This window comes from Chiloscyllium plagiosum, unplaced genomic scaffold (genome assembly GCF_037043375.1).
Source record: "Chiloscyllium plagiosum isolate Xiang-an unplaced genomic scaffold, Cpla_swu_hap1 HiC_scaffold_9, whole genome shotgun sequence".
NCBI classification, from domain to species: Eukaryota; Metazoa; Chordata; class Chondrichthyes; order Orectolobiformes; family Hemiscylliidae; genus Chiloscyllium; species Chiloscyllium plagiosum.
Genome location: NW_028270147.1, coordinates 92,407,190 through 92,426,159, shown reverse-complemented (window position 1 = coordinate 92,426,159; position 18,970 = coordinate 92,407,190). Strand labels below are relative to the sequence as shown.

Genomic DNA, 18,970 nt, shown 5'->3' with positions numbered 1-18,970 from the left:
CTGGGCTGAGGTAGCTGTCCAGTTCCTCACTCGGTTCACTTGCCCGCTTCGGTGTCATCGGGCCAAGACCAGGGTCCACGCTGTCTGTTCCTATATCTGACAGCGGGGCTGTCAGAGGGTCGCTGTTCCCAATGACCTGGAGCTGTGTGGTGGCGGAGCCCTCCTGGCTTTCACCTGGTAGGGGGTGGTGATTTCCCATTTCCTCAGGAGGCTCGTCCCTTGGTTGGCAGTTGCTGCTCTCCTTTCTCCTCGCAGCGCTCTGCCTCTTCTTTTGGTGACGACCCTCCTTTCTTCCGTCCTCACCCTCCGAAGAGCTGTCCGTGTCTTCCACCTGCAGCTGCCTTTTCCCCTTTTTCTGGGAGGTTTTGGTGACCGGGTGGGTTTTCCTCTTCCTGTTTTTCACCACAGTCTATTCCTCTGCCTCCTTCTTTCCCTTCTCCGCCTCCTCCTCCTGTCCTGTTGGAGCTTCGCTCGGCAGCTGTACCTCTCCGGTAACTGTCATCTGCTCTGCTCTGGCCTGTCCTTCCTGTTGCATGCCCTCTGACACCATTCCCTTGCCGGTTTGCGGTGCCTTGCCGTCCTTTTGTGGCCCGCCTCTGGCCATCTGCGCGTAGGTGGCGGCCCCTCATCTTGGGCAGGCCCTGTACACGTGGCCCGCCTCCCCGCACAGATTGCAGTTCTTTTCCTCCTTGCACTCTTTGGTCGGGTGTCCCTTGGCCAGGTTGCATTTATCCTGCCTTTTTAGGACAGTTGCCCAGTTGATGTCAGTGTTGTAGCTATGCTGGAGCAGTTTGGATACAGTTGTGGTTGGTTGTGGAGCACAAATTAGTAATCTGTGCCTTCAGCCCTTTCTTGAAATCAAATAAAGTGAATCAAGTTGGCTGAGTAATGATGTCTGTAATGCTGGGGACCATGGAAGATCTTAGACCTGATCCACTGATTGTGGGATCACTTAGCTCTTTCTATCATTTGCTTTTACTGATTGATACTCAAGTCATTGTTCTGTAGCTTCACCATGTTGACACTTAACTTTTAGGTATGTCCTCCTGCACTGGAGAGAATATCAAGTCAGTTTTTCCCTCTAGTTCTTTCCTCACCACCTGCCAAAGATGCAGTTCAGCAGCTATGTTCTTCAGGATTTGGAAAGCTCAATCACTGGTGATGATGTTGAACACACTTGATGATGGTCATTGAAATTTCCCATCCACTGTACATTAATTTCCTTACCACCCTCTGTCCTTCTTCCGGTTGGTGTTCAGCTTGGACAAATATTGATTAATCACCTGAGATAATCAGCAAGAGGTTTCCTTTCTGATGTTTGATCTGATAATGCAAGATTTCCTACAGTCTGCTATCATATTGAAAGTTACAGGGAAATTTCCTCCTGAGTGGATAATGTTGTGCCAACTTTGTTGGATCTGTCTTGCCACTGGAATGGAACATAGCTGGGGATGATAATGCCAGTGTCTGGGACATTGTTTAATTTCATGAGTATGACTAGCCAATCCTGACAGTCTTTGAGATAGTTCTACTCGTTTTTGTTCTAGATGTTAGTAAGGATGACTTTGTAAGGTAGACAGGGTTAGGTTTGCCATTGTACAGTGCCACAGTTGATACAAGGTGGCCAGTCTAGTTCATTCCTTTAGTAAATTTTATAACCATGGATTATGAGCAGGAAGTCATGGAACAAAACAAGATCTAAACTTAATTTGAAATCTACATTAGTGATGTAATACAATTTTCAATTGTTAAATCACTTTTTTATTTTAACTTATTTTTTGATGCAACTGAATGGTGATCACTTTTTTTTGTTCAGCTGAATGTGGATTGTAACAGAAATCAAAGCTTGATTGCATTTCATTCAAGATATCATAAGTTGGTCCTCACAACATAACTCATTTATTTTTTAGGGAGGTGCAGATGTCTGAAGCATTGCCGAGAGTCATTGATAACTAGCCCAACTATACTAGCAATCAAGGAGGTACTGGTACCAGCAAGCACCCTGGCATCACAGAGGTAGGCTTTCAGACTTCCTTCCACTTCAAAGCAGAGGGGAGACAACAGCAGTTCCACAGGACTTAAAAATGTCATAAAAATACATTAATATTTGGAAATTAAATTGCAAGTTTAAAACATGCTCAGGAAGTCTGAAAGAATACTTAGCATAAAATCTAAAAAAAATTTGAAAGCCCACTAAATTAGAAATCTATTTATGCTGGCTCTCCAAAATAACACTTCATGTCCTATTTGGAAACTACTATAATGCAGGCAAATATGTCCTGCTGCAAATCCTGCCCACATGCTTTTCATTCACTTACAGTATAGTGAAGTTGGGGTTCACTATGAAGGTCTAAGACTCTCCAAGCAGGGTTTAAGGACAAACCATATGAGTTTTATACTGAGAAATCAGGTTGTGCATGTCATTCACCTCCTTCACTCCTCTGGCTTGAGAACGCCTACAAGAACAATGAACAATACAGCACAGGAACAGGCCTTTCAGCCCTCCAAGCCTGCGTTGAGGCATTTTGCCCTTCCATACTTGAACTGTCTTGTTCCAGGATCCGCAAACCTCTACTCCCCTCCTATTCATGTATTCATCCTGGTGCTTCTTAAATGCAGTTATTGTTTCTGCTTCACCACCACATCTGGCAACACGTTCCAGGTACTCCCCACCCTTTGAGTGAAAAAAATTGCCTCTCACATCTCTTTTAAACTGAGCCCCCCTCGCACCTTGAACCTGTGTCCCCTAGTAATCAACCCCTCCACCCTGGGAAAAGGCCTCATATGTTCCACTCCATCCATGCCATTCACAATCTTATAAACTTCTATTAGGTTGTCCCTCAACCTCAGTGATAACAAACCCAGTCTATCCAATCTTTTTTCATAGCTAAAATCCCCCATACTAGTAACATCGTGATAAACCTTTTCTGTACCCTCTTCAAAGCATCCACACGCTTCTGGTACTGTGGTGACCAGACTGTATGCAATATTCCCAGTGTGGCCCAACTGATGTTTTATAAAGCTACAGCATAACTTGTCTATCCTTAAACTCAATGCCCTTTCCAAAGAAGGCAAGTATGCCAGAAGCCCTTTTTACTACCTTATCTACATGCGCTGCCATCTTCAGTGATCGTGGACCTGCACACCTAGATTCCTCTGCATATCAATACTCCTAAGGGTTCTGCCATTCATTATAATGTCCGCCTGTACTTGATCTTCCAAAATGCAACACTTTACATTTGTCCAAATTAAAATCCATCTGCTCTTTTTCTGCCCATACCTCCAACTGATCTATATCCTGTTGTATCCTCTGACAATCCTTCTCACTCCACCAATCTTTGTATGTCTGCAAACTTACTAATTAGACCAGCTAGGTTTTCCTCCAAATTATTTATTTAGATCACAAACTACAGACGTCCCAGCATTGATCCCGGTGGAACACCACTAGTCACAGCCCTCCATTCCAAAAAGCATCCTTCTACTGCTACCTTCTGTTTCCTATGACTAAGCCATTTCTGTATCCATCTTGCTATCTTATCCCCGATACCATGTGACTTCAACCTTAAGTACCAGTCTGCCATGAGGGACCTTGTCAAAGGCTCCACTGAAGTCAATATAGCAAACATCAACTGCTTTTCCTTCATTAATCATCTTCTTCACCTCCTCAAAAAACTTGATCATTAGTGAGGCATGACCTCCCTCCGCACAAAACGATGCTATCTATAACTAATATGCCCCTTTGTTTCCAAATGCGTATCGTGTCCCTGAGAACCTTTTCCAAATATCTCCCTTCAACTGACATGAGCCTCTCAGGTTTGTAATTTCCAGGATTATCCCTGTTACCCTTCTTAAACAGTGGGATAACATTGGCTATTCTCCAGTCTTTAGATTAGATTCCCTACAATGTGGAAACAGGCCCTTTGGCCCAAAAAGTCCACACCGACCCTCCAAAGAGTAATCCACCCAGATCCATTCTGACTAATTGACCTAACACTATGGGCAATTTAGCACGGCCAATTCACCTGACCTGCGCATCTTTGGACTGTGGGAAGAAACCCACGCAGACACTGGGAGAATGTGCAAACTCCAGATAGTCGCCAGAGGCTGGAATTGAACCACTGAGCCACAGTGCCGCCCCTTCTGGGACATCACCTGTTGCCAAAGAGGATACAAAAATGTCAACGCTCCAGCAATTTTTCTCGTCTCCCTCAATATTCTGTGATCGATCCCATTAGGACCCAGGGACTTATCTACCTTAATACCGTTTTAAGACACACAATACCTCTTCCTTTTTAACTCAAATTGGCTTAGAAACATGACATTCCCTGAGATCATCTCCACCAATTCCTTCTCTCTGGTGAATACTGATACAATGTACTCATTTAGGACTTTACCTACCATTTCTGGCTCCACACATTGATCCCTTCCTTTGTCCTTGAGTAGACCTTGACACAATATGTAAACAGTCCAACCAGGGAAGGGGTTATACTGGACCTGGTTTTGGAAAATGAGCCCAGCCAGGTTGAGCAAAGTTTCAGTAAGAGAGCATTTTGGGAGTAGTGACCACAATATTGAGAGTTTCAAGATAGGGATAACAGCAATCCTCGGGTGAAGGTGTTGAAATTGAGGTAAGGTGAACTACAGTATTAGGCAGGAACTGGAGAAATTTGATTTAAGGCGGCTGTTTGAGAGTAAATCTACATCGGGTAAATCTACATCGGGTACTTCAAACAGCAGTTGGTAAGAGTTCAGGAGCAGCATGTTCCTGTGAGAATGAAGGATAGGCATGGCAAATTACATGAACCTTGGATGACCAGGGATAGTATGATCTTGGTCAAAAAGAAAGCATACATAAGGTCTCGGAGGATGCGACCTGATGAAACCTTTTGAGTATATAAAGAAATTAGGAAAGAATTTAAGCAAGATATTAGGAGGAGTAAAAGGGGTCATGAAAAGTCATTAGCAAGCAGGATTAAGGAGAATCCAAAGACCTTTTTTTTTCATATAAAAAGCAAGAGAATAACCAGGGAAAGGGTTGGGAGGTTGGCTTACAAATGGACAATTTATTCAGGAAAATTGAACCCTTAGTTTCAGACTTCTTACAGACTATCTCCAGAGTCTTATATTTGTTTGTTGAAGAACCCTCATGCCATCAAGAATTGTATCAGTTTGTGAAGGTGTATGTGTTCATTCAAAATGCAGACAATCATGACCAATTATATCTGTCTTATGCAGTGTACTGCATTCTTAAATCTTGAGCATCCACTACAGTAAGGCAACCTGCATGAAGTCCTTGGCCAGAGGCAGCAAGGTCAAAATCATAGAGTATATTTGTCAAACACTTCATGTAAAGGAGAACCTACCTGACGAATTTAATTGAGTTTTTGTGAAAAGGTGACAGTAAGGCCTTTGACAAGGAAGGCTGGTCCAAAAGGTAAGAGTGATGGAATTCAAGGCAAGTTGGCAAACTGGATCCAAAATTAGATTATAGGAGACAATGGGTGATGGCGGAGGGGTATTTTTGTATTTGGAAGCCTGTGACTAGTAGTGTACCAAAGGGACCGGTGTTGAAACCCTTGCTGTTTATTAGTTACATAACAACTTGGATTTGAATATAGAAGGTATAATCAGATGATGTGAAAATTAGTGGTGGTGTTGATAATGAGGAGGATGGACTCAGGCTACAGTTTGATATTGATCAGATGTAAATTGGGCAGAACAATAGCATATGGAATTTAATCCCAGTAAGTGCGAGTTAATGCATTTTAGGAAATCTAATAAGGGAAGGATATACACAATGAATGGTCGGTCCATAGGGAGTACTGAGGAACAAAGGGACCTTACAAGTCCAAAGATCCATGAACATGTCAGTACAGGTTAGACAGGGTGGTGAAGGCGGTATACAGGATTTTTTGCTTTCATTAGTTGGGGGGTAGAATATAGGAACAAGGAAGTCTTGTTACAACTTCTACTGTCTGGAGTTCTGGTCATTACATTACTGGAAGGACATGACTGCAGTGGAGAGGGTGCAGAGGAGATTTATCAGGATGAAAAGTCTCAGTTATGAGGAGAGACTGAAATAGTTGGGTTTATTTTCCTTGGAGCAGATGAGGCTGGGCGGTTGGAGGTGGTGTATCTAATTGAGGTATACAAAATTATGAGACACATAGACAGGGCAGGTCAGAGAATTTTTTTCTCTATGGCAGACATGTCTGAGACCAGTGGGCACAAATTTAAGGTAACGAGTAAGTGGTTTAGAGAAAATTTGAGGAAAAAGATTTTCAGCCAGAGGGTGATATAAACATGGATTGTACTGCCTAGGAGGGTAGTGAAGACAAACACTCTCAACATTTAAGCAACATCTGGATGAACTTTAAAATTCCAGGTCACAGGCAGCTACAGACCAAAGTGCAAGTAAATGGGGTTAATGTAGTTTGGTGTCTGTTGGTTTAAAGGGCCAATTTCTTTGCTGTTTGCTATTTTTTTTTGCTCTTTGTTTCAATGACTCTGATTTAGATCTCATTTAGTCGATTGGGTTATTACTCTGTTTTGTTATCTTTCTGCTAAATGAAGTTTTACATAAACCTGCAGAATCACTAATCGAGTCACTACTAAAAACGTAATTTCTAAAGGAAGAAAATGGAAAAAGCTGAGAAGTGAACTTATGTAGAATCTTAAACAGATGCTTTCTGATTTTACAGCAAGATTGGAAATTGTAAAATGGCTCCTCTCAAATGTTTGCAAAATAGACGTTTAAAATAATTTACTGGTTAATTAAGTGGGTTTTAACCTGTTTAAGTGCTGTGACTGCAAAAGGCATTCACAGGTAGGTTTTTAAGGACGTGTTTATTGTAATAATACCTGGTAACATCTGTGGGAAGAAAGCATTCTTAACACCTCGAGACTCCTTCAAAACTGTTAGTAGCTGGGAAAAAGTGGTGTAGGTGGAGATGGAGCCCAAAGAGAGTTGCAAGGAGTAAGTAAATATGGAGACAGTTGGCCAGGAAAGAAGAAAATCTGAATAAATGTTAACAAGAACCAAGAGCGAGGAAAATGGGCTAGTGTGCTGAATGCAAGCCATATAATGTGACAATGGGCCTAGGAGTACGTGGGAAGGTGTGACTGTGCTAGAAGCAACCCATGTCATAATAGGACTGGGTATGGGGTGGGTAATAAACATGGAAGAATGGAATCAGACTCTAAAGGTATTGACCTCGCTGTTGAGTCTTAGTGGCTACAGGGTCTCCAAGTGGAAGATGAGATGTTGTTCTTTGAGCTTGTACAGATGCTCACTGGAACAGTGCAGGCCTGTGGCAAAAATGTTGGCGTGGAAACATGGTGATGTGTTGAAGTGTCAGGCAACTGGAAGTTTAGGGTCACTTTTGCAAACAGAGCTTATGACATGGATTGATTGGTTCACAAAATGCAAAACAGATTTACAACAACAGCACCAGTGGGTTCCATAATTAGGAAAAAATTGAACTGACTAGAAACAAGAGGTTAGGCAAAAGTGGGTACTGCAGATGCTGGAGATTAGAGTCAAGATTAGTGCTGGAAAAGCACAGCAGGTCAGGCAGCATCCGAGGGGCAGGAAAGTCAATGTTTAGGGCAAAAGCCCTTCATCAGGAATGGTCATTCCTGGAAAAGGGCTTTTGCCCGAAATGTCAATTTTCCCGTGCCTCGGATGCTGCTTTAGCTGCTGTGCTTTTCCAGCACTACTCTAATCTCGCCAAGAACAAGTGGTTGTCATTCAGTGATGCGAGGTAAATGTCCTGAGGTGACCTTATGTAATTCATTACAATTATGTAAAGCTATATCACAGGCTCAGAGGAGACCTGTTCACTCGAGGGAATCTAAAACAAGGATCACTAGAAAAAAAAGTCACTAATAAATCCGATAAGGAATGCAAGAGAGACCCATTTAAGCAGAGTGAGGAGAATGTGAAAATCATAAAACCAAAGAGTGGTTGAAATCATTTGCCAAGAAGCATCTCAGAAGTTAAGTGTACATAAGGGATAAAAGAATATGATTAGCTCTCTCCCACCTTATTTCATCTTACCCTATGTAGAGCAAAAACATTGACAAAACCTAGAGTAAAATGGCCTGTACCTGCTTTAAAGGTCTAATGTTTTGGTTGCATTTTGTGACCCCCTGATTTATTCAAAATGTATCATAAGGAATCTCCATTTTATGGCAAATTTCAGGTGCCATTATCTATGTTATTCAAGACAGGAAGAGGTAATGTAATGCTTTTTGTTGTGGTTAATCCATTTATCTGTAAACAGTGTATCTGCAAAATTCATGGACATATTTCAACAAAGCTTTGTACACAAAAAGAAAGGCCCAAATAAGAACAAATTAAGTTTTGACTAGGACTAAGAGTTCTGGAATTGATTGACATCAAATCCATTGGCATTGATAGATAAGAGAAATTTCAGAATGTTGAGTTGTTTTAAATTAAATATTGTAAAATAATTGTGAATTGTCTCAGCTGTTACAGTAGAATTTGTGATATTGTCAAAATATGAGCAGTGCTTTCAGAGCAAGTTGAGGGATACAGATCAGTCTAAACCCTTCACAGGAGATGAATTTTTCTCGCTTTGTAATGACACAGCATCAAGAAGGGGAGAATCTTCAAGGAAGAGCTACACAACTGTAATAGTGTTATGTTAACACAGTGTGCTGGAAGTTTGATTTCTACTGACATGCTTTGCAGGGTGAAGGGTGAAGAAATGAGCATTGCAATTGGTCACTTCAGTTTTGATGTTCCTTGATCCCAAAATCCTGCTTAAAATCGGTTGAATGTTTTTGGTATCTTTTGGCAATTGGAATGGAAGAACTATTGTTAGGATGGCAGTTGTTACAAAAAAAGTAACTTCCAACATGAACTGTCAAATTCCATTCTAATGCTTGGGATTAAAGGCAGAAAGATCCGATGGTAAATCTGTGCAGTGCATGGGGTAGACTGGGTTTTACATTGCACAAATTGAAGCCAGTGAAATCGACTCAATTTGAAAATGTTGGATGGTCACGACTTTGACAAGGCATCTCCAACTTAAATGCACGGGGACCTCAGTGGATAGTCTGCTATTTTTGCAGCAGATTTTGTGTGTTTGAGCTTATATTTCAAAAACAAGATAATCAAGCTTCTGTCTTGCACTTCTCAGGACTAACACACTTTAAAAACAAACTTTCGAAGGGAACACTATACCAACCATGGTCCAACTGATCAGTGCCCTCTTCTCAAGCTATATAAATGATGTTCTCTTTACAAGGTTGGTTGCTTGCACATCAGTCCTGATGAGTGGGTGTAAGATGGAAAGCTTTCACTTTGTGTCTCTCTATAGCGCTGTGTCACAACAGGAAATAAACTCAAATGTTCATTACTGATAATAAAAGTCCATCATTTTCAGTGCTTAAAACCTTGATATTTTTTCACTTGACAGCATGTATATTTTTCTGAATACAAGGTGAACAGAAAATAAAACATACTATATCCGACACTCAAACAATTATGTGCCCTTTAGAATGACAAGAAATGGTTCATTGCTAGTGGTTAGAACTCTGCAATAAAGAGTCAGCTTCAGCGGACAACAAAAATTACTCCCATTAGGGAAAGCTGCAAACAAAGAGTTAAGGTCAGATTTGTTATTTGACAATCTCACATTTCCCATATTCCTTCAGTATCTTGCTGCTCCAGTTTATACACCAAATAACTACAAGGCAAGTTCCCATTAACCACGTTGTCAAGGTGAAGAGAAACAGCGTGCAAGAGAGCTACAAGACTAAACTGGTAAACATCTGAAAGAATAACTGCATGCATTCTTTGTGGGAAATGATCATGCTTATGTGACATTAAAAATAACCATTTTACATTCAGGGCACATGCTCTAACATGAAAGTGAATGACAAAAAACATTATTGACGACTGGCCTTTAATAGAGACTTAAAATTTTCTAATGCACTGATAAAACGCAAATGTTTTGAAGCTGTGCTTTAATTTTTTTTATTATTAAAATAGAAGGTGTTATCCTACACATTGCTTAAATCATTTATTTGCATTGGTGGTGATCAGAACATTATTTTCCAAATAATGGTAGATTACCAGAGAATGTGAACTACAGCACCAGCCATCTTCTCCACTAAAATATGGAGTAATCTTCCATTTATAATAGTTACAGTAAGCAATAGCTCAAGTCTACTCCAAACAAATAATTTATAATTATTTACATACCACTATTATTTTATATTTTAAAAAAGATTTCCATTGCTAAAGTTTGAATCAGTGATTTAAACAGTTCAAGCCTTCCTGCTTTGCAAGAATCATTGTAAACATCCAACCAAATCTGGTGGATCAGAAGTGGAAGGGGTAGAGAAGTACCAGTGCCCATCAGATTTGGAAGTTCCACTGCTAGGTTGGGGTCTCCCACAAGCATGTTTAGTGTACACAGTATCAAATAGTAAACCGACAGATCAAACTTGGCACAGTATAAAGCTAACAATCCCAACACCTAATCAATTGGTCTGTTACCTTTAAGCAAGTTCCATTTTAAAAACAAAACATTCAAAACAGCAAAAAACGGACAAGTTTACAACACTTTCAAACCCAAGCTCTTCAGAACAGTCTCAACCGTGAAACGTTAACCGTTCAGTTGGTCCCATGCTTTATTGTTGTATAGTAACCAGCTATATCTCACTTCCCCACAACCACACAATGCTCAAAGGTTTGGCTGAGAACTGATGTTCTAGCTATGGTTTAGAATGAATGCCTGTTTGGCATCAAGATTCAAATTGGCTGTGAAATGAACATTGCAACACTTAATATGAATTATCGTTTGAAGTTCACCATTTGCACGTAATAATAGGATAAGTTTTATTGAGCACTATTATTACAAAAAAAAAGTACCTTTACCTTCAGCCCTGCAATTAGACAGTTTTAAATTCTCAATAGTCAAAGTAAGAAAATAAATAATACGTTCTGTAGTTTAACTACAATTATGTTGCAGTTTAAACAATATATAATACATTTTGAATTTACAGAAATTGAGGACAGTTTTGTTTTCAGATTCTTGCCTCCTTCCATTTAATCTGCATTGCAGTAATGTCATTACTGTGCTGTATAGGCATTTTTTTCTACATTTCCAATTTCTAATGGGAATACAGTAAGTCAGGACCTACATTAGTGGGTTTTGTAATTTGTCCATATAATATCATTTATGTAACTGAGGCAGGCATGTAAACTAAATATAGCTGCAGGATATCCTAGATTTTATTATTTGGCAATGTAAAGATCAAAAAAATGTACTTAACCTTCAGCAAGCGGAAGGTAACAGCTATCAGAGTTAGCAGAGATTTACCACCTTTCTTTGGGATGCTTAAAACAAGTTGACCTTCTTTGACAAAATGTGAATGGTGAAAAACATACCTACAGTTACAATAAAGATAAAGTGAAAGCGTTTAATCAGAAAGCAATTTTATTGCCTCCATTTATGATCACCTGCATCAAATGCAGAATTCAACTGGACCAACTGATATTTCATCACTCTCCTAGGCACAAGCCTACCTTTCCAAATAATTTATATCCCTGAAGGGAATAGAAACATTTTCTTAAAATTCCTTCAGTTTGTATTCCATACTGTGCATTGTTTACAACAGTCTATATTTGACATATGCAGAACAGCAGTATTATTTGATTTCCAGTTCAAATGTCTTATTTCAAGTGAGTTAGTTTCATTCTGTCTTCCACCAGCACACTGTCTGTCCCAAATTGCTCAATGCACTGCTTGATAGTTGCTATGACAGCCATCAGCCTTCGGTCCATGGCGTCCAAATGTGCATCTGTCAAAACTGGGTTTATGGGATCATGTGACATGGCAGTCCGCATAGCAGTACTCAGAACTCCATTCTTTAGGTAGTTTAACCTATTCCAGGTGGACACTCTAATACTGTAAAAAGAAAGAGTTTATATAGAAACCAGATCAAAACAAGACAAAGTGAAAACTCAAATAATTTATAGCAAGCAATAAGCATGAGGCTGCAGAATAGGAATTAAACTAGAGCACAAAATGCAAATAACAAAAATATCGCTGGAAATTCACAAATTGGAATTCTTTGTTCTATAAAAATATTGCACACAACAAATGTGTTCTGCATGGTAAACAAGCAGTAAACTTCAATGCGTGATCAAAAGATACCTGATTTTAAAAATTCGTTCATAATGTGTGGGCGCACCTGGCTAGGCCAGTATTTATTACACACCCCAAACTGCCCTCAAGATAGTGGTGAACTGTCTTCTGGAACTGCAGTCTTTAGGGTGCAGGAATGCCCACCGTGCTGTTAGGAAAGGAATTTTGAGTTTTACCCAGTGACAAGAATGGTAATGGGAAACTTGCAGGTGATGGTATTCCTACTCTGCTACTATTGGTGGTAGATGTCAGGGGTTTGGATGGTGCCAAAGGAGCCTTGGTGAGTTATTGCAGCGCATCTTGAAGATGGTACACACCACTGCTGTTGTGTGTCCATAATGAAGGGAGCAGGTGAGGTACAAATCAAACAGTTAGCTTTGTTTTGGATGGTGTGGAGCTTTGAGTGTTGCTGAAGCTACACCTATTCAGGCAAGCAGAAAGTATTCCATTACACATGCTGTCTAGCTGGTGGAGGCACACTAGGAAGCGGGTGGAAGGTCCTAGCTACAATACTTTCAGTATTTGAGGATTCATGCATGGTGGTGGAAAGTAATTGTTGATAAAGCAACTGAAGATGATTATGCCTTGGACACTACCCTGAGGAAATCCTGCAGAGATGTCCTTGGGCTGAGATGACTGACCCACAAAAAATATAGCCATCTTAATTGTGTATGAGGTATGACCCCAATGAGCAGAAAGGTTGCTCCTGTTGTCTAGGGCAGTCATTCTCACCCCAGCCCTTTCATCCATGTTTGGACCAAAATAGTAGTGAGGTCAGGAGCCAAGTGGTCCTGGTGGAATCCAAACTGAATATCATTGGCCAAGCTATTTTCTTTGCATGTGTTTCCTACAATGATTCCAGAGATGACTCTTTACATTATGAGGAAAGGTTAGAGAAGCTGGAATCCTTTGGTAAAGGTTTTCAAAATCATGATGGGCCTAGAGACAGTAGATAGGAAGAAACTTCTCATTCATAAATGCGTAGAGAATCAGAGGGCACAATTTTAATGTTTTGCAAAAGAAAAAATGCAAGGCGAGAAAAAAACTCATTACACAGTGAGTAGGTAATGAATGGAGTTCACTGCCTGGACATGTGATGGAGGCAGGTTCACAGTTCAGCCATTCAAGACTGGTGGAGTAGCAGATAGTGAAGGGGACTGTCAGATAGTAGAACAGAATATGGATAGATTGGAGAGTTGGGCAGAGAAATGGCAGATGGAGCTCAATCCTGGCAGATGGAGTTCAATGCATTTTGGAAGATGCAATTTCAGAGCGATCTATACAGTAAATGGAAAAGTCCTGGGGTAAAATGATGTACAGAGAGTTCTGGGTGTTCAGGTTCATGTTCCTTGAAGATGGCAATGCAGGTCAGTAGAATGGTCAAGAATCGGATGGGGTATTGAGTAGAAGGATTGGCAGGTCATGTTACAGTTGTATAAGACTTCAGTTTGGCCACATTTGGAATATTGCATACAGTTCTGGTCGCCACATTACCAAAAGGATGTGGATGCTTTGGAGATGATGCAGTGGAGGTTCACCAGAATGTAGCCTGGTATGGAGGGTACTAGCTATGAGGAGAGGTTGAGTAGATTAAGATTATTTTCATTGGAGAGGAGGAGGTTGGGGGGGGGGGGTGGGGGGGTACCTGATTGAGGCCTACAAAATCATGAGAGGTGTAGGCAGGGTGGATAGCAAGAAATGTTTTCCCAGTGGAGGACTCAATTACTAGGGGTCATGAGTTCAAAGTGAGAGGGGAAAAGTTTAGGAGAGATATACATAGAACACAGTACAGTACAGAACAGGCCCTTCAGCCCACGATGTTGTGCCGACCATTGACCCTCATGTGAGGTAAACCTAGTGTACGAACTCTCAAATTTCTGTGACCATATGCATGTCCAGCAGTCTCTTAAATATCCCCAATGACCTCGCTTCCGCAACTGCTGCTGGCAACGCATTCCATGCTCTCACAACTCTGTGTAAAGAACCTGCTTTTGACATCCCCTCTATACTTTCCGCCAAACAGCTTAAAACTGTGACCCTTCATGTTAACAATTTCTGCCCTGGGAAAAAAATTCTGGCCATCAACTCTATCTATGCCTCTCATTATCTTGTACACCTCAATTAGGTCCCCTCTCTTCCTTCTTTTTTCCAATGAGAAAAGTCCGAGCTCAGTCAACCTCTCTTTGCAAGATAAGCCCTCCATTCCAAGCAGCATCCTGGTAAACCTACTTTGAACCCTCTCCAAATCATCCACATCTTTCCTATAATAGGGTGACCAGAACTGGACACAGTATTCCAAGTGCGGTCTAACCAAAGTTTTATAGAGCTGCAACAAGATCTCACGGCTCTTAAACTCAATCCCCCTGTTAATGAAAGCCAAAACACCATATGCTTTCTTAACAACCCTGTCCACCTAGGTGGCAATTTTAAGGGAGACCTATGTACCTGCACACCAAGATCCCGCTGTTCCTCCACACTGCCAAAAATCCTGTCTTTAATCCTGTACTCAACTTTCAAGTTCGACCTTCCAAAATTCATCACCTCGCATTTATCCAGATTGAACTCCATCTGCCACCTCTCAGCCCATCTCTGCATCCTGTCAATGTCACACTGCAGCCTACAACAGTCCTCTATACTTTCAACGACACCTCCAACCTTTGTGTCGTCTGCAAACTTACTAACCCATCCTTCAATCTCCTCATCCAAATCATTAATAAAAATTACAAAGAGTAGAGGCCCAAGAACAGAGCCCTGTGGAACACCACTCACCACTGACTTCCAGGCAGAATACTTTCCTTTTCATACCACTTGCTGTCTTCTGCCGACCAGCCAATTCTGTATCCAGACAGCTAAATTTCCCTGTATCCCACTCCTCCTGACCTTCTGAACGAGCCTACCATGGGGAACCTTTTCAAATGCCTTACTGAAGTCCATATACACAACACCGCTCGACCCTCATCAACTTGTCTAGTAACATCCTCAAAGAACTCAATAAGATTTGTGAGGCATGACCTGCCCCTCACAAAGCTGTGCTTACTGCCTTTAATCAAGCCATGCTCTTCCAGATTGTCATAAATCCTATCCCTCAGAATCCTTTCTAACACCTTGCAGACGACAGACGTGAGACTGACTGGGATTTGCTGGGGATTTCCCTATTTCCTTTCTTGGAGGGGAATTACATTTGCCTCCCTCCAGTACAACTCAGGTGGAGAGCGAGGATGCAAAGATCTTTGCAAGCGACGAAGCAATCACATTTCACGCTTCCCAAAGCAGCTGAGGACAAATTTGGTCTGGCCCTGGCGACTTGTCAATCTTAATGTTTGTCAAAATTTTCAACATATCAGCTTCCTCAATCTCTATCCATTCCAGCATGCTTACCTGCTCCCCAATGGTTTCATTCACTACAAGGTCCTTTTCTTTAGTAAAGACAGAAGCAAAAAACTCATTTAGGGCTTCCCCTACCTCCTCAGACTCTATACACAAGTTCCCTATGCTATCCCTGATCGGCCCTACTCTCTCTTTGATCATTCTCTTATTCCTCACATACGTGTAAAATGCCTTTGGATTCTTCCTAATCCTTCCTGCCAAGCCTTTTTCGTGCCCCTTCCTGGCTCTCCTCAGACCATTTTTGAGCTCCTTCCTCGCCTGCCTGTAATCCTGTAGAGCTGAGCAAGACCCTTGCTTCCTCCACCTTACGTAAGCTGCCTTCTTTCTTTTGATGAGAAGCTCCTCTGCTCTCGTCATCCAAGGTTCCTTTATCTTATCCCTTCTTGCCTGTCTCAGAGGAACACATTTGTGCATCACTCGCAACAACTGTTCCTTAAACAGTCTCCATATGTCTATAGTGCCCTTTCCATGGAACAATTGCTCCCAGTCCATGCTTCCCAATGACGTCTGATAGTATCATAGTTTACTTTTCCCCAATTAAATATCCTCCCATTGTGCCTCCTTTTCTCCTTCTCCATAGCTATGTAGAATGTGAGGCAGTTGTGGTCACTATCCCCAAAATGCTCTCCCATCGCAAGATCTGACATCTGGAAAGTGGAAAGTTCTTCACACAGAGGATAGTGGGTGCATGGAATGAGGTGCCAGAGGAGGTGGTAGGGGCAAGAACGATAGCGTCATTTAAGATGTATTGAGACAGACACATGAATGGGCAGGGAACAAAGGGATACAGATCCTTAGAAAATGGGTGGCAGACTTAGATAGAGGATATGGATTGGCGCAGGCTTGGAGGGCCAAAGGGCCTGTTCTTGTGCTGAAATTTCTTTGTTCTTTCATTGTATGATCATAGCTAATCTTAGGCTTTAACTCTACTTTCCTGCTCATTTGCCATACCTTGATTATGAGAGAGATCAAAAATCTGCTTATCTCAGCCTCAACTATATTCAGTGATGGAACATCTACAACCTTCTGGGTACAGAATTCCAAAGATTCACAACCATGTGAGTGAAGAAACTTCTCATCTTAGGTCTTAAATGACCGGCTCCTTATTCTGAAATTGTGCCCCTTATTCTTGATCACCCAGTCACAGGAAACAACTGTGCAATTATGTACTAATCAAACCTGTTCAATTTTGAATGTTTCAAAGAGATCATATCTCATTCTTCTAAACTCCAGGAATATAGGGTCAATTTAGACAATTTCTTATTATAGGACAGCCCTCTCATCATAGGGAAAATCCAGTGAACCTTTATTTACTAAGCTTATCCTCCTGTAAATATGGAGACTAAATGGCACACAACATTCTAGATGTGGTCTTATCAAAACCACATAAGATTGATGGAATATTTCAGTATTCTTGCAATCCAGTTCACTTGCAATGAAGGCTAGGATATCATTTGCTTTTCTGAAATATTTGCTGTATGAGTGCACTCAAGTCTCTCTGAATATCAACATTTATAGGTTTCACACTGTCCTAGTCCTCAACAAAACTAATAATAAAGAGAAATTTGAACATTCCAGCAGAAAGAATGACATTTCATGCTTTAAGATATTTATTATATTAAAAGACTAAAAATACTGACTGAACAATATATAAAAAAGTATACTTCAAACCATAGACAAAATACCTCCATTTCTTATTTTTAGCACAAAAAACACACACACAAAAGGTATACCTTACAAAGTTGACATTCAATTCTGCCAGAATCAGTCCACAATAATTTTTAGTTCCTCAGGGTTTATTTCTCTTATTTTCTTTTCACAGTTGGTTATCTCTAATTTCAGACCTACCCTTCAAGATGAAAAGTATATCTGGAGATCCTCCCTCTAAAGCAAATTAGATCATTTTTATTCCTCATGAATTTGATGTTTTGAAGTGAAATATTCCACATGTATTCCATCATGATGCTGTTTCGAAATTTTAATTCTCTAACTACTTTCTCTCCCTGACAGACTATTCTATCTATAACATCATGTTATTTTCAGAAAATCTGCAACCTCATCTCAAAGTCATTCAACAACATGAATTACATTGGCATTGTAATTCATTGTAACCAGGTTAAATGCTGATTAGCTATCCTTGAGAGCTCAACTACTTTTACTAATTCGTGAGTAGTGGTAGTGGTGAGCTGTCTTTTAGAACTGCTCCATTTGAGATCGGTAGACCCACAATGTCATTAGGAGAGGAAGTTCCAGGATTTTGATCCAGCTGTCTGTCCTGTCCTGGAATCAAATGCATAATTCAAAGTACCCCTTCACAACCTGACAACTTAAACATATTTCTGGCACTTGGAAGACTCAGTCTGTCTCCTGGTATTCACAACAGCAAACGCATGAATATGTTACACATTCTCACTACTGGTAAGTCCTTGCTTTAAGTTGTCTCGCTTAGCACCATTCCATTTCAATGTCATTTTAATTTTTTTTGACGGCCTTGCTTCCTCCTCCTAACCCTTCCAACAGTCACTATCGGCAGAAACGTTTGACTTCTTTTCAGATCATAGTGTCAACTATGTCTCAGTGGGTGTACAGTCATATAGCATGGAAACAAATCCTTTGGTCCAACTCGTCCATGCTGACAGGTTTCCTAAACTGAACTAATCCCATTTACCTCATTTGGCCGATATCACCCTAAACCTTTCCTATTCATGTACTCTGCCAAATGTATTTTAAATATTGCTACGAAACATAAACTCCAAACAATCCAGGGTACTGATTGCCTTCTGGATACTTCTTCCCATATATTCACCATACCCTTTTCCTTTCTTCCCCCCCCCCCCCACCACCATGATGTTGAACAGTCTGTGCTCAGCAAAAGATTTAGCTTTATGCCTCCAGCTCAATGAATTTTGGGCATGAGACAATGCTGAACTTCTTCCATTGTCTTCACCACTTTGATTTTTTTAGATTTAGATTTCCTACAGTGTGGAAACAGGCCCTTCGGCCCAACAAGTCCACACCGAAGAGCAACCCACCCAGACCCATTTCCCTCTGACTAATGTACCTAACACTATGGCCAATTCACTTGACCTGGACATCTTTGGACTGTGGGAGGAACCCGGAGCACCCGGAGGAAACCCACGCAGACAAGGGAGAATGCGCAAACTCCACACAGGCAGTCGCCCGAGGCTGGAATCGAACCTGGGACCTTGGTGGTGTGAGGCAGCAGTGCTAACTACTGAGCCACCGTGCCGCCCCCAAGAGGGAAGTCCCTCTCCCTGCTGCACCTGCCTTTTCACGTCCCCACTCCACCTCACTCTGGTTTTTTTCCAACACTTGATCTATTCATTGAGAACTCCTGACATGACATTGGTTGCCTTAATTTATCTGCTCTTCTCACC

The 18,970-nt window shown here is 41.1% G+C and overlaps 1 protein-coding gene across 2 annotated transcripts in view; it reads right to left on the bottom strand.

The window, feature by feature from the left end:
• Positions 1-9,990: 9,990 nt before the first annotated feature.
• The window catches only part of fam20b (FAM20B glycosaminoglycan xylosylkinase), a 170,840-nt gene continuing 161,860 nt past the window's right edge, over positions 9,991-18,970 (bottom strand). For both annotated transcript variants that reach the window (XM_087990913.1, XM_087990914.1), the window contains one exon: positions 9,991-11,945. In XM_087990913.1, the coding sequence (XP_087847039.1) occupies positions 11,711-11,945 (235 nt within the window). In that variant the 3' untranslated portion in view covers positions 9,991-11,710. The remainder of the gene's footprint in view (positions 11,946-18,970) is intronic.